The 16,100-nt window shown below is 38.9% G+C and overlaps 2 protein-coding genes across 5 annotated transcripts in view; both read right to left on the bottom strand.

Annotated features, from left to right (window-relative positions):
• Positions 1 to 367: 367 nt before the first annotated feature.
• ewsr1a (EWS RNA-binding protein 1a) lies at positions 368 to 12,597 on the bottom strand. Of its 3 annotated transcripts, none has more exons than XM_036594891.1 (16): positions 12,512 to 12,597; positions 10,650 to 10,686; positions 10,468 to 10,519; positions 10,208 to 10,346; positions 9,247 to 9,472; positions 8,436 to 8,746; positions 7,679 to 7,871; positions 5,288 to 5,325; positions 4,548 to 4,565; positions 4,296 to 4,411; positions 3,771 to 3,900; positions 3,408 to 3,527; positions 2,849 to 2,990; positions 2,327 to 2,421; positions 1,890 to 2,136; positions 368 to 778 (listed from the first exon to the last, which is right to left on the bottom strand). In XM_036594891.1, exons 1-16 carry the CDS (start codon positions 12,525 to 12,527, stop codon positions 739 to 741), a joined length of 1,920 nt encoding a protein of 639 aa, XP_036450784.1. In that variant the 5' UTR covers positions 12,528 to 12,597; the 3' UTR covers positions 368 to 738. The 3 variants fall into 3 exon arrangements, with proteins under 3 accessions (XP_036450784.1, XP_036450785.1, XP_036450786.1); XM_036594892.1 differs by having other exon boundaries at positions 4,548 to 4,559; XM_036594893.1 differs by having other exon boundaries at positions 9,283 to 9,472.
• A 654-nt stretch (positions 12,598 to 13,251) lies between these two features.
• Positions 13,252 to 16,100, bottom strand: part of atp6v0a2a (ATPase H+ transporting V0 subunit a2a) — a 37,848-nt gene continuing 34,999 nt past the window's right edge. For both annotated transcript variants that reach the window (XM_036595456.1, XM_036595455.1), the window contains exon 20: positions 13,252 to 13,957. In XM_036595456.1, coding sequence (XP_036451349.1) covers positions 13,855 to 13,957 — 103 coding nt within the window. In that variant the 3' untranslated portion in view covers positions 13,252 to 13,854. The remainder of the gene's footprint in view (positions 13,958 to 16,100) is intronic.

The raw sequence follows: 16,100 nt of genomic DNA, 5'->3' as shown, positions 1-16,100 counted from the left end.
TCTCAGCGGAGTGATAGTGTTTGTGAAAAACTCGTGCTGTTATGGCGAAATAACAGCACGGTTAGAACGCTTCTCAACCAATCAGCTTGCGTGGCCGGAACTAACTGTTGTATAACTTGAGATAACCTGCTGTAGTATAAGATTACTAAATTAAGATGTGCTTCTGTATCACAAATTTGTAAAATCTTATCTTCACCCGTCAGATCTTAAGACAAAAAGAAAGTAAGTTGGTGATACGGCCCCTCATCTTTGCTCAGTTTGGACCACAACCACATCAACCCACGCACACATTTCCATCACATTCTAGCCAAAAGCAGTCATGCTAGGATCCCTACAGAAGATAATGCAGCATTCAAACTTGGACAACTCAAAGCATGACTTTTTTTAATTCAACATTTTCATACAGGAATGGGGGCAGGTAAAGCAAAACAGGAGTCAGCTTTAAAAAAAATTAATAGCTTGTTCCACAATAAACATCTTCCACAAATCCAGTCTGTACATTTAACAGCATGCATGGCATCCGGATTCACCAACAGCTCCTGACCATAATGAAGAGCACACAAGGACTTAAAAAAACAAACAAACAAACAAAAAAAACAAAAATAAAACTGTAAAAATAAAATAAGGTTACTAAGGACTACCTGCAGAGCAGTCACATTTCCATACTAACCATTATAAATATGGAATTACAAGTTTTAAAATCTTCTGAATGAAAACTGAAGTGGGGAATTTGAGGTCTCAGTATGGTCTCTCCCTCCTCTCCTGGCGATGGTCTCCCCTGAGAAAAATGACAGAACTGAATTAATGAGCTGAATGTGTTAGTCCTACAGACCACTATACACACTCTGCATGAGCACACCAACTAAACCTGGTGATTAACTTATGAGATGACTTGTGTGCTTGAGCAAGAAATTCACCAAACTGTGCAGAAATCCAGCCCTCCAGGACCGGAGTTCCCCCACCTCTGGTTTAAGTGACCCCAACTGTGACCAAACTGCCAGGTTTTCTTTACCACTAGCTTTCATTCATTGTTAGTAAGGCTGCACGAAATGGACAAAGCACTACTACTGATACACTGCTGCACAATGCAACTGTGATACTCCTTGCGATAACACATTTAATCAATAATGTGACATGATTGAAGATTGACTTGCTTTATTTTTAAAAGTACTCCTGAAATCAAAACAGATCTTTTTTAACCGTAACAGATCATGCTCCAGTCACATTAAATCACGATTCATCCTATACAATTTCAAAGGCACAATTCTTGTTTTCCTAACATGTTCCTTGAAAAAAAACATAACTTTTTATTTTTACTATGTCACCATGCACCAGCGGGTGGGGGGGGGGCATACAAATAATTTGGGACGCACACTAAATCAGAATCATACTGGTGTCAGCACATAGTTGTATTAAAAATAAATAAAAACGTTAGACGGATTTGACAAATATAAAGTTTCTTAAACTCCAAAAGAGCAGAACGTTAAGGCTAGAATGTTTGTAAAGCTAATCCAGGTAGGTCTAGCCCCTCCCACCACCCCACCTATCAAAGAACGTTCAGCTTTCTAAGTGATCCTTTTCTGATACAGCGTTTTACTTCAACCACTGTTAGGAGAACGCCTTGACTGAACAACATTCTTCTTGAAACTGTGACTGGTCAAGATGTTCTGAGCGCATAGCAAAAGTAAGCAAGTAAGTGAATCAATCAATCAAGTCAATCAATAAATAAACACTAGTTAAAGGACTCTCATGGTGATACTGGCCCTGGCTGCAAAATCAGTATTACAATCACCATAACAACTGATAAATTATACAGAGTTAAGCATGTGAGCATTTTTGGTTGACCTGCCCTTTCCATATACACAGACAGACCATGTATTTGTACTCACTTCATGTCCATTTTGCCAGGTGGCCCCATTCCTCTCCCCCTCCGTCCCATGTCATCCATGGGTGGGCCACCCCGGCCCCTTCCACCAAAACCACCTCGGTCCATGCCCCGTCCTCCTCTGAAACCGCCACGGTCTCCTCCTCGACCCCCGCGGAAACCTCCGGGTCCGCCAGGTCCTCCTGGTCCTCCACGGTCCATACCACGGCCACCACGCATGCCACCAGGACCACCCCGGCCACGCTCACCACCTAAACACAAAATGTACGGTCAGCACCTATTCACCCTTACTGGCTTAAATCTCCCAGGAGTCCAATGATAAGTACACAAGCATAAACTGCAGACTAACTGCTGGTGGGAAACTAGAGAGCAAAAGTGTACAAGTGGTACAAGTGTAATTATCTGGCCTGAAAGGACAGGAACAAATTTCTAAGCAGTTACCTGGAGGGAAGGGTGGTGGTCCGAAGCCCTCTGGTTTGGGCGCTTTACACTGGTTGCACTCCATCCGCCAGGCAAAGTTCTGGTTTCCACATCCCCTATCATGGAAGAGAGCAAAAGAAAATCAGCAAAAAATCTTCTTGGCATTACATAACACAGTGTTCACCAACACACCATAGTCTGTGACAGTAGGGGTGGAAATCTAGGCACCTCCACCATTTGATTTCAATTCGGAATGCCACAACAAGACGATTTTACATGCATCTTGATTTTTGATTTCTATAGCCTATATTAGCCTGAAAAGCCATCTACCATCTAAAACAAGACTACATTATTTGATTTTTGTTCTTTAGATCACGCTAATTAAAGTAGTTTAATCTGTTTGTACTATTTCAAGTAAAAACAAAAACAGGCAGCAAAATGGGCATCAAACTTTAAGAACTACAACGCATCTAAGAAACCCAACCCTTAGTGCACAGATTTATTAGCTGTACTGCAATGCTGTGTGTATATTAAGATCCTTACGCATTGGGACACTGCCAGTCACCAGCCCGCTGCTGCATGTTCCCCCCAGTGGGTCCACCGCGGCCCATTCCTCTTGGCCCTCCACGTGGTACGAATCCACCACGCTCTCCCCCACGGCCCATTCCACCACGACCCATCATCCCTGCAGGAAAGAAATGGCTTCATGACAAGCACTTATTTCTATAGTCTGCTGTTCATTTGTTCCTGTTCATACATCAGTGCTTCTGGGGACCCACTATCTTGCATAACTAAGAATCTTCAGATATTACATCCATGTAAGACTGGAAGCAGCATTATCATTGCAAAATCATCTACTATAGACATTTTCTTTAAACTAGCATGGCTGCAAAAAAAAACAAACAAAAAAAACAAAAACAAACAAAAAAAAACACAACTCTGGCCACCTTTTATAATTGACAGTTACAAAACTCAACTAACACAAAATTTACAGTACCCCAGATAATCCAAATTCTCATTCACCAGATTTCATTATTTAACTCTAAACATAAACCAACAACCTCAAGTATGGTTTCTATAACAGTTCTAGGCCACTACTTACCTCCTCGTCCCATCATGCCACCACGGTCTCCCCTCATGGGCATCCCCCCACGCATCATCCCCATCATGGGCTTCCGGCGAGCCATCGATACCTTCAGCTTCTTCCCCTGAAAGTCTTTACCTGTTCATAACCAGAGAAACAGAGCAGTCAGAATTTCCAAACAAACCACTGCAAATATGTACTCAAGTTTTAAAATGATTCTGAATTAAAAACTGACAATATTTAAAGGGAATCTCCAAAATTGGGCTGTTTATGATTTAGTCTCATCATATCGCAAAGTGAATGGCCTGTAGGTCTTCTCCGACTCAGTCCAGGGGGCAAACCTTTCTGGAAGATTTAGATATGGTTGTAATAAACACACACCATCAAACCATTCCACTGCAGCCTTGGCCGATGGGGGCTCTTCGTAGGATAGGGTGGCATCACCCTTCGGCTTGCCCGACTCCTTGTCAGTGTAGATGTTTATAGCAGGAAGGCCTGTACGCTTGTTTATCTGCAAGAAGACAGTACAGTATTTAAATTAAGATGTTTCAAGAAATCTATCCATAATTGCAAATATAAAAGCCACTATTCAAATGCTATTCCTGCATTGTCCAAGGCTGTCATATTTACGAAAACTTAAGAACATTTTTTGCAAGAATACCACTTCTTAGAACTATTCATAAGAAAACAGTTAAGAAAAGAATATAGATAATTTTTCATGAAGTTATTTGAACAATAACATTTTTTCCTAACTTCACTCAAAAAACCGCACATTTAAGAATAATTTTTGTCTCAAGACACTTTCATGAATCAAAAGACAGGTTTAGTATCTGAAGATTTGTTCTTTACTTTTGCACTGCAGCTACGAGGCTAATGTAGCTAAATGTAGCTAACAAAGCCCCTCACCCTGATGATGCCGCTGCGCTTGAAAAAGTCAGCCACTTCATCCAGTGTGGCGTTTTCAGTCAGGCCAGTGATGTAAATGGTGCTGTTCTCAGAGTCATCCTGCTCTTCTGGGACTCCTAAAGCACACATACACTACCATTACTCTTCTGGGACTCCTAAAGCACACATACACTACCGCACTTCTTCATTAGCCATGAAGAAAATGCAGACAGATACAAAATTAACAATGAACAACCAAAAATATATGCTCACCCATCTCTGAGTCTGGTCCCGACAATCACAGAGGATGACAAGGGAAGGAAGAGAGAGAAAAAGAGAAGTTAGTCTGGATGCCTAACTTCTTGAACACCTGACAAGACCGTGCTACCAACTCCAGGTAAAAGACCTCCCAGGTAACCATTTCTCTGGCACACTTGCTTCTCTGAACATTCAAAGACACAGAAAGCAAAAATATCCCACAAAGTGTACACAACGATGTGGTGTGAAAATCATAGGAAAAAGTCTTTTTTTTTAAATATATATTCAAAATACCTGTATACATGAACCTAAACTCTTTAGTTCTTCTTAAATTTGTTTTTTGCAAGTGTGCCACAAATAAAAAAAAATTTCAAAACCACTGAAAACCAGGGACCCAAATTGGACTCCATACCTTAATTTCATATTGAAATAAAAGGCCATTTACACTGGTATTGTGGTATTATCTTTAAACCCTTAACAAAATAAAAAAAAACACTGACTGAAAGAGTCCAGTTTTTTTTTTTTTAACCCAGATTGCTTTTAACTGAATCAGCCCTTTTGTAAACCAAAATATAATAATCCAGTGAAAACCCTTAAAATTCCAGCAGACTGTGTCTTGATACGGATTTTTCCCCAAAGCGAAAAATGGAAAAAAATTCCCTCAATAATATCAATATCCATGAAAGGTGGAAGCACGAAGATTTAATCAGTTTAAAAATCTAGTGTATGGTCTTGTAATTCTCATTAAAACTTACCACCAGGCTTAATGAAGCCACCTCTGTCTCCAGCGATGCTGGGGGAATAAGCGGAGATATGAAGGCGATTTTCCCTTTAAAACAGCCACTTCAGTACCACAAAAGGAGGGGTTATGGGGGAGACTGTACAGTTCTGGCTCTAAAGACCCCCAAACAAGGCCCTTAACCCCACCTCTAGTTACAATTTCTCAGACTAACACTCATTTGTGGGGTTATTCTAATGACAAAAGCTTTTGCCTGTGGCTTAAAAAAAACTTTATACATATTTGTGGCTGAACAGTGAGGTTCTAAAATTGAAAATGTTAAAATGGGGGGAGGGGATTCTTTATTACCACAGGGGTGGAAAACCCCAATACTGTTTATATATACACAGAAAAAAGAGAAGATAATTGTTTCAGACGCAGCCCAGCTATTGTACAACTAATAAAAGACTGCATATTTGAAAAACTAAGCTTTAACTGCATGAAGAAATGTTCAGAATATAAACAGCACCATTGCAAGTTCCCTCAGAATGTAAAGCAAGTCCACTGCAAAAATATAAAGGTAACTCCACATTTTTATAGCTGCATCTGAAACAATCTGCTTACAGAATGCTGATACATGCACTTTGTCAAACGAAAAAAAAAATACACCATCTGTTTACAAATAGGTTTAAGAAATAATTACACAAAGTAAAAATGCTAGTAAAAACATGTTCAAAAATTACCATTACAAGGTTTTTTTTTGTTAAAAATAAACAACACTTTTTTCTGATCCCCCCAAGGTGTTATAGACACTTGAACCATCTCTCCGCTTTAAATGACGCCATCAATTCTTTATGTCCCCATTTGAAAAGGCTGCCGGGCCAGACTGAACTGAGTAGCGGTACTGTAAATGTATTGCTGTGTTAACATGGCTCTCACTTTGTTACCTGCAGCGTATAAATGCGACAAAGCATGTTAAAGAAAAATTGCTCATATTCACTTCACAAGAGACAAATGCAATAATCATTATCAGATAAAAAATATGAAAATATACTGTTAATATGAACAGAATATTACTCCCATAACTCATGAGGGGAAAGAGAAAATGGATGCAGTGTATTTTGTATTATGTATGAGGAAAACTCACAGTAACCACAGTATCACTTTCTAATGAAGCAGGAGAACCTTTCCTACCCAAGAAGTAACATTTTGCATTTCTAATTTAGGCGAGGATCACAACATTACGCTGAAATAATAAAATCATGTTGAAATAAAACTCAATGAAGGGATTCATTGTAAAATACACCAATTTCATACATTCTTTTTTTTGTATTTAGTCATTTAAATGCTAGAAACATCAATTCTACATTGTGATTAATAAAACCTGTATTAGAAAAACATTTTTTTCTTCAAAGTCCCTTATGTCATCTGTTATTCTTCTCAAACCTCTTTTCCAAACTTTTTATGAATTTCATGGATATACAGCAGTTTGGAACAAAACTCTTCAACTGTATCCTATAATAGCATTTAAAAACACTGCATTCACCTTCAAATACCACCTTTGCATCTCAAACAATGTATTATGAGTAAAACCTCGGGGAAAGTAATCACTGGTAACCTTCTGAAAACAAATGTCAAGACCTTAATATTGACCAAAATACTGTCAGTTTTGCTCCATAAAACCTTTAGTATACCTTTAACCTGGAGGGGAATTTAAAAAACATGAAAAGAATGAATGCTTCTTATTTCTGAAATATCACTTCTGAAGATCATTTCAGTTATCAGTAACTGACGGGCCTCAATACCTTTATGCAAAATCTAATAACAGGATTGTAGAAAAGCCCCGTCATTTCAATCATTATTAAACTTCTAAATCAGCCCATGTGCTTTAAGAGCAAAAAGCCACATTTCTTAATAGTTACACCTTCCCCTCCTGAAAAATTACTCAAATGTTGTAACCTTGGATTAAACAGAAGTTGAGAATATGAATAAACCACATAAAGCTTTGATATTTATGTTTTGGAGACTTTAAAGTCACACTTGATTTTTGTGATACCCAATGGAGTCTTTATAAAAGAACCCTGCCAAAGATTTTCTTGGTCTTCCCCATAAAAACCTCTTACCTTCGGCCATGTCGCTGAGGGCTGAGAGCAATATATATCTAACTGACCAATCTGACATACTTCCTAATCTTTTGCTAGGATACTTTTCACTCTACCTGTTCTCAGGTTCTGCTACACTGGGGCAAACCTGTACACTGGAAAGACTAAAACTACACTTTAGCTACATTAAGCCACAGTAACAGAATAAAACCCATCAGGGTTAGTTTATTGTGGCTCTCAGCCCCTGTATGGCCGTTTGCAGCCCTGTAAGAGAGAAAGAGAGTGGTGCACAGAACTGTTCTGAGAACACACACACTCGCACTTACCCCATGCCTCCACGGCTCATGCCCCCACGCATTCCACCTCCTCGCATCATGCCCCGGTCAAAACCCCCACGGCCACGACCACGGTTCTCCCCCCCTCCCATGCCACGGCCCTCACCGGGACCCCCATAGCCACTGGACTCCGGGCCCGAGTAGCCACCGCCCATGCCGTTCTGATGGTCCTGCCTGTAGTTACCTGCAAGACAAAAAGGACCAAAAGTAGAACATTTAAAGCGAAACACAAAATTTCAGCACTCTTAGCCTCAGGAACAATTTATATATTCAGTACAGTAGCACCACACTCGACTCTTAAAAAAAAAAAAAAAATAAAAAACCACGCAAGTGGTTCTTGGATTGCCTGTACAAGTCTAGAAACTGGGATACAACAGGTGTGGGGAGCTCTAGTCCTGGGAGAAGAATTCCTGCACTGTTTGGGGATTTTCTTGCTCAAGTACTCCTGATCAGCATCAGTTAATTACCAGGTTGAGTTGGTGTGCTAGAGCGGGGGAAGCATCAAACTGTGTTGAACTTCAGCTCTCAGTTCCCCACCCCTGGTACAGAATCATTACATTATATACAAGGTAAAAATATAAATTAATTAAAAATAATAATAATGATGTAATTATTAAGAGTTCTTCACACTCACTAACTGAATGACTTACAGGAATTAAACTGGCTTTTCTATGGTCTTGCACCTATGGAGTTATCAGCTATACTGACACAGGCTGAACAGTCTAGCCCTATACTAGCAAAGACTTACCATACTGACTGGGTGGTTTGTAGTCATTCTGACCATATCCCCCCCCACTGCTGCCCTGTTGGCCATACTGGCTAGCAGGAGGCTGACCATAAGACCCAGAGGGAGGAGCATAGCTAGAGGGTGGAGCCTGCTGCTGCTGAGGTGGAGCCTGTTGCTGATATCCACCCTGCTGGCCATATGAGCTCTGTTGACCGTAGCCCTGCTGGCCCTGGTAGCCGCCCTGCTGCTGCTGAGAATATGACCCCTGCTGGGGAGGCTGGGAATAGGAGCTCTGCTCATAGCTGGAAGGCTGCTGGCTACTAGAGCTGTAACTGACAAAAACAATGGCAAAACGAAACAAAAGATGAATACCTCAAGTGCCTCATAATTAAGTGTATACAGTTAACTTACATTATTGACCACAGAACACTGGAGGTGGTTAACGACTGCAAAATTAGTGCTTGTAAGCCCTGGAGAACCACAGTTTAATGCTTATTGTTCCTTTTATCAGATAAGCCAGATATGTAGAAGCTATTTGGCATTAAATGAACTGACTACATTTGAACAGTTTTAGATTTATTCTTTATAAAAAAAAAAACTGTTATTGTCTGCTGGGTAGTGGTACAGATTTGTATCATAACTCCTTTATCAGAGTTTGGCACTCTTTATTGCTCTTGAACCATTTATTTTGAAAGGACTGCAGCAGGATACTAATCAAATTTAAAAGCACAGCACCTCAGTCAGGAAATGAGCATCCTGAAATTAGTTCTGGAAGACACCTGCTGCCAAGAGGTCTTTTTAAAATAACACTGAGGACTCTAGGAAAAGCTACCTGGGAGGTGCTGAGGAGGCGGGCTGTTGTCCATACCCAGGATAAGAAGGTTGGGCTCCATAGCCAGCCTGGCTGCCGTACGAGGCCTGGTTGCTGCTGGAGGAAGAAGAAGAAGAAGCAGCAGCAGCAGCAGCAGCAGCAGAGGAGGCATCGTAGCCACTGGCTCCATAACCCTGCACAGGCTGGCTGTAGCCCTGTGAGCCAGCTGGGGCAGCATTGTAGCCACCTGCACAAACAAATAAAAAAGAAAAAAAAAAAAATTAATAGCTACAATAACAATAAAAGTTTGTTAACAACAAGTATAACGAGTTAACAAATGCTTGTTAACAAGTGTTTCAGCCTTGACTACTTTTGAATGAGGCACAGTAGAAGGCAGCCAATCAGAACAGAGCTCATTTACAAAAAACAGTTTAAAAGGGCATATATGATGGAAAACCAAATGCAGTAAGTAAATACTGCTAATACTGTTATTAAATTTATGATTTCACTCCCCAGTCCATATATTGAAACTAAATTGCAAAAACAGCCTTTTTTGATTCTTTTGTGATGCCATGCCATGCCTTTTCAGCCATAACAGTTAAGCCCTGCCCATTTACACTGAAGTTCTAAGGAGTGTTTCAGTTCTGGAGAGTTTTTGTTTGGAATATGGCACATTACAAGGCAGGCTCTGCTCTGTTGATATATTTCAGTGTTAAAGGAACAGTAACAAAAACAGTGTTTAATTCTGAATCATTAAGAAGCTAGAAAATGTAAATTTTTATTACAGATGCTTTCGTTAAATAAATCCACACATCATAAAGGGACTTCAATGGAAAAACAATACAATTTCGAACAAATACAGAAAATAGGCCTTTTAAACGAATTTTCAAAGATGATTCACCACTGGCATTTCAATTTAATCCAAGAGCAGGCTTAATCCAGGAAATCAGCCTTACAAGTTGGTCAAACAGGAATGACTCACCACTGGCTGGTGGCTGCTGTCCATACGAAGATCCATAAGCCTGCTGGCTGTAACCCCCAGATGAGCTGCCAGTCTGAGAGTAGGCTGAATCAGCAGGCTGGGTGTATGAGCCGTAGCCCTGCTGCTGACCATATGACTGCTACAGAGACAGAAACAGCTTGTTCACATGCTTGAGACTCAACCTGAGGCTCACTAAACATGACTTTGATGAGACACATTAAAAAAAGGCAATGCATTAATTAATGCCAAGAGTTTCGCACCTGGGCACCCTGTCCATAAGCCTGAGAGGGCTGGGCGGCATAAGAGCCATACCTGAAAGTACAAAAACACACTTAATTAAAACAAACCAACTGTCCAATAGAGACAGATGTGTGTGGCACTCCAGAATATTTTTGGGGGAGGGAGGGAGTACACAAACAAATAAATAAATACTCATTCTTACCCTTGCTGGCCTCCTGCCTGCCCGTAACTGTTATAATCTGCATCAACGAAAGCAAACATACAGTTGACATACAGCTAGGTTGATTTTTCCTTCTATTTTCCCCCTCCTCCTTTGGGTGTTTTTATTGTGTTGTGGCTTAATCATGTTTCAAAGAATAGAAAAACAGGAACCAAATTTGTCAAGCAACTATTCGTTAACTTGTAATTAAACTATGTGACAGCCAAGACAGAAAAATAGTTTTTGAAATTACAGCCCTGAACAGCGATGATTGTTAAGTCAGATCTCAAGTACTGTACGCAAAAAACCTTAAATCACAACAGAGGAGGGAACGAAAGTCAAACTCTCAAGTGCTTTGACTGGTTCTTGATAACTATTATTAACTGTACATCCCAAAACAATTAGTGTGAACACCAGAGAGGTCATTATACTCCTGAGAAATTCATAATTGCTCAGTGCCGACATAGACGCTTGGCTGGTGTTTCCCTTTTAGAATTCCCTTTAGCCAAATAAGCAGAGCTATTTATGAGCTGGATAAGTTTATTTTTAAGATGGGGTGAGCAATACTCTTTTACTGCTACATACTTGACATTGTAACAACAGAAGATCCCTTTCTGGTGCTAAACAGAACCATCTGCAAAAAGGTTCTACACAGAACCATATACAACATTATCCATCAGTCTAAAAAACATTTCACCATCTAAGCATACAAATGGTTCTATATAGAGTTATATATATATGGTTATATATACAAATATTGTCTATAGTAAAGAACCACTGAAGAACCATCTTTTTTTTAAGAGTGTAAATCTCTGTTTCTTATAGAGAAGTAATCACTACAGTGAAAAAAACGTGAATGAATGTTGTGTGTGTGTGTATATATATATATATATATATATATATATATATATATATATATATATATAAACTTTCTTTTTAAAGTTTTTTTTATTGAACTCTTGAAAAATAATCTTTTTAAGAACGCGGTTTTAATGCAGTATAGAAGGGCAAATGTGCTACAGGGGTTGAACCCCACCTCTGACCACAAAGAAACAAAAGGTGGACTATTAAAAAAAGAGGGTTATGTTTGCTTGGCATGCCACAATACATTGAGAATGAAAGAGGAGCGGAAACAGAAAAAAAATACAAAAAAATATACAAAATTAATAATTAAACTATACCGGGTCCGCTCGAACCACGTGAATAGTTTAAAAATGGCTAAACACAAAACTGTCTAGGTTAACTAGCTAGCTTAGCTAGCTTAGTTAACTAACAATGTGGTGTCTAATCGGCTGCTGCATCTACAGACCATTTTTTAAATAAGTCCATACGCTAAATCGTTTTGTGTTCATCTTGATAGCAAATCACTAGCGTTAAAATGGCGAAAATGTGTCGCCCACTGCCTTCACCACGCTAGCGAGTCCTTCTAACACGACTGACTGACCTTAGCTTTAAGCTAACCGGCCGAACAATTCACGGCACAAGATTTCAGCATATGCTCACCTTTAGAACTGTGAATCACCTCTAACTCATATTCATATGTCTACTCATATTCCCATTTCTGAAAACGAGGATTAAGTCGGCTTCTTTTTCGAATTTTCCCGTTCCGCCTTAAATGGTGCAGCAGCTACATTCTTCAACCTGAGGCGTTATAATAACTGCCGTGCCATTTAAGGTGGAACGGATAAATTCCAACGAGAAACTCAGCCCCGTCTAACCAGCCCACCCAAATTATAACCCAACAATCTAACGAAAAGGTGCTAAAAGACACGTAAACACACAACCAGAACGATATTTGACTATATTCAGGCATCTTTCGACACACAAAAGCGTTTTTTCCTGCGTATTTTAGCCTTTAACGTTACCTGCTGCGGACGCCATTTCGCGCTCTCTCTGCCCAGTATCCAGAGCCGAAACTGCGCGTGCGCGAAAAACGGATTTCAGGCGCTACCATTCGGATATAATTTAAAAGAAAACCGTTTTGAAGGCGCAACACAACGTTATGCCTTTAACTAGCCCGAGTAAAGGATTTATTTGAGCCCTTTTATTTTTTTAAAAAGATCTATTAAGCACAGCCTATAACAATTTTTAAAATACACATTTTCTTAAAATGGACCCGTCCTCAGCGATGATGAGAGGATTCCACTGTTGGGTACCAAAACGCTGTAGACCTTCAGACAAAGAAGTTTATTCATATTTTCTACATTTTATATAGAGTTACAGTCGTAAATACTTAGTATGTAGAATATGTAATATTTTAAGATATTTCATATTAAATATCTATTATAGTTTAATCTGTATAATCTTATATTCTGCACAGATGCCAAAGCTGCAGAGGACCTATGCTGCTTTTTTAATTTTATCATTATTGAGTTTTCATTCCCTCACAGTTTTAATATAAAAAAAAAACTAAAAATTAAATTTCTTCTAAGTTCATTTTTTTTTCCAAAACAAAACTGCAGAGGAACACCACTGTGTTATAACTTACACACTTATAAACAAAGACCTTTCTGAAATAATAAGTCATAAACAAATAACTAAATGCTCTGCTCCTCACAAATTCAACACCCAGTCAGTGAGACAGAAAATCAGCCATTAGGAATCTTTTTGCAAATTATGCTTTAATACTGTACTTAATGAAAATTTCAATGAAAATTCTATCTAGTATGAAAATGAAGTTGTATGACTTTTTTCTACTTGCAAAAGTTTACCTGCAACATCACAAGTTTTCTTTTCATAATGTGTGCGTGTGTGCGTGCTTTAGATCCATGGAAGAGAGAAGACTAGACGAATGTTCTCATTTCAGTGTGGCATACAAAACTGTATCTTGAAAAATACTTATGGCACTTTTGAAATCTGATATGATGGAAAAGTATGTGAATAAATAATAAGGGTTTGCGAACAGAGGACATATTTCCAAACATAAATATAACAGCAGTGCCTTATTGACAAACGTCTTGCAAGACAGCAGATGTTAAATGGAACCAGTGTTGATAGCTGGTTGATATGGACGAGTCTGTCAGACAGACAGTCAGTGTGGGATTTACTGATCCTGCTAAAAAAAAAAAGAAAAAATGGTGCAGAAGAAATGCAATGAAATGTCCAGTCGCAGTTTTTACTGCTGCTGAGCCGCCGTCAGGAGACAGGAGGTGTGTAAGTCACAGTAAGCCAAGGCAGATTAGCTCAGGACTCAGACTTTCCTCACTGCTCACAATAATCCGTCCTGCTCAAAGACGGAGGGAAGCAAGGAGAAGTCGAAGGGGGCAAATTTAACACCTGTTCCACTGTAGAATTTATTCTGAAACTCCACCCTGCAGGAGGAGAAACATGAGAGACATGCGATGAGTAAAGCAAAGAGTAAATCAGCATATACAGTGCTCGAAAGTAGCCTTGGAACACTCCCTAAATACAATTTCTGTCTTGTTTACAGTGCAAAAAAATGATATCTTAGCAAGTGAAATCAGCTTGTTTTTACTTGCTAAAATATAATTTTTTGCAGTGTATTTTTTTACTTTTTTTTTTTTACGAACACATTTACTAACTGAAACTCAAAATGATTCCAATAACTTCCTGAAAACTTAAGTATACGCACTCAAACATTAGTGGGACAAACATTAATTCCGTTTATGTACACTGCAAAAAATGAACCCAAACACTGTAAGCTTCTATAGCATTGCAGCTGTCCGGCGTTGAGAGAAGAAAGAGACTGAAGAGCTGAACCAGCCAAGGCGAAATCTTCAACAGAGAGAATAAATATATAGCTAGACAGTTAGGTGAAGGAGGAGTTCTTAGTTTTGCCCTTGAACATTTTTGCGTGTTGAGAACAGTTCATGATTTGGCTAGACAATAATGCAGGCCCAGCAGAACATTAGCAGTGCTCACGTAATCTAAGCTAATGTCAAGCTAACACTGATTAACCTCATCAAACACATATGTAGCTACATTACTCACTTGTGTGATCACAAGTTTGATGGTAAAGAAAGAATTTTGCTGGCCCTTCATCAGACCAAACAGTTATATGATTCTAGTGATTTGTGTGCCTCTAGCTCCTGTGATATGTATATCTCCATTTTTGTTTTTCAGTTTTTGACATAATTTAGAAATGCCTGTTGCCCTTTACATTGTGTGTAAATTTCATGATGAATGGACAAAAAGAAACGTCCCAAAATGTCTTGGACAAAAATTCTGGATCCATTCACTTACATTGAAAGTAAAAGTTCGTTTTTTCCTTCTTCTGTAAAGTTATCATTTTGGAAATATAAGGTTTTGCTCTGTCAGCAGCGATAAGCTGATGCAGTGTAATTATAGATGTCTGGATATGTTACTGCAGACAATAATGCATATTCAGGACTCAGAGAGGACTTATCAACTTGGTATGGATAAACACCTTTGATCTAACAGAACTTTTTCTTGATATCTTGATTTGGAAGAATTAAAAGTTTAGCAACACTGAATAGTCAAACACATTACACTGACGGAATGGCAGCAGTATGGCTGTCGGAATCTTCTTCCAGGATTTGTGAATACTACCTATTGTGCAGTTGGAGCCAAAGTATTCATTTGTAAGTTATGATATGGCTGAAATTATGCACTTTTAAATATGGTAAAGCATGATTTTCATAATACATTAATGAATGGAATAGTTGTGAAAAACTAATGATGATGATAGAGGTGTCCCAAGACTACTTTTGAGCTCTGTATGTACAGTACTGTGCAAAAGTCTTAGGCCACCTGAGAAAATAATATGTAACGCCATTTATCTGGATAGTAAGCATTTATTACTTAAAATAAATAGCCTGCTGTGATGTGAAGTATGAATATGCTTAACCATTTCCAAATCTCTTCTCGAGGAAGTTTACAGGTGCCATCCAACACTTAGTTTATCCAATCAATCTTTCATTAAATTAAATCCGGTGATGCTGCTGATAGAACTGAACCAATTATTGCGACAGCTGGAAAGCAGAGAGAAGTCAGGAACCAAACCTGTCTTCTCAGGAGTCAGAAAATGTAGTTCTGATCATTTCTGTATGCTTATTGCTTGAGAAATCAAGGAAAGTTGAATATCCAACAACTTTACTGTACTGTTACAGATAGAGTCATCAAACTGTCTCAGTTTCAGACTCAGCTTTTTAGTATGTGCCAGATGAAGCTGAATGTGGTTTTGTTCCAGTTTCATAGCCCATCTTGTTTGCTGAACTGTGTTCTGCTTGTTTCTGGCTTATTCCAGTTTGTTTATTTGTTTAGCTTGTTTATGGGCCACCGCAGGTCCAGAATTTGAATGGCAGATTCAGAATTTGTCAACAAACAGAACTGTTGTATAATTAAGCAACAGAACATTCCCACTGGTGGTCCTCGGACCTATACTACGAAGGAGACAGTGGTCCACAGTGGGCTACTGATGGTACTTTGTAATAAAAATCAGTGAAAATAAATATTATATAAATATATATCTCA

This window comes from Colossoma macropomum, unplaced genomic scaffold, assembly GCF_904425465.1.
Source record: "Colossoma macropomum unplaced genomic scaffold, Colossoma_macropomum, whole genome shotgun sequence".
Classification (NCBI taxonomy): Eukaryota; Metazoa; Chordata; class Actinopteri; order Characiformes; family Serrasalmidae; genus Colossoma; species Colossoma macropomum.
The sequence above is the reverse complement of the archived record's forward strand: the minus strand, read 5'-3'. Positions and strand labels throughout refer to the sequence as shown.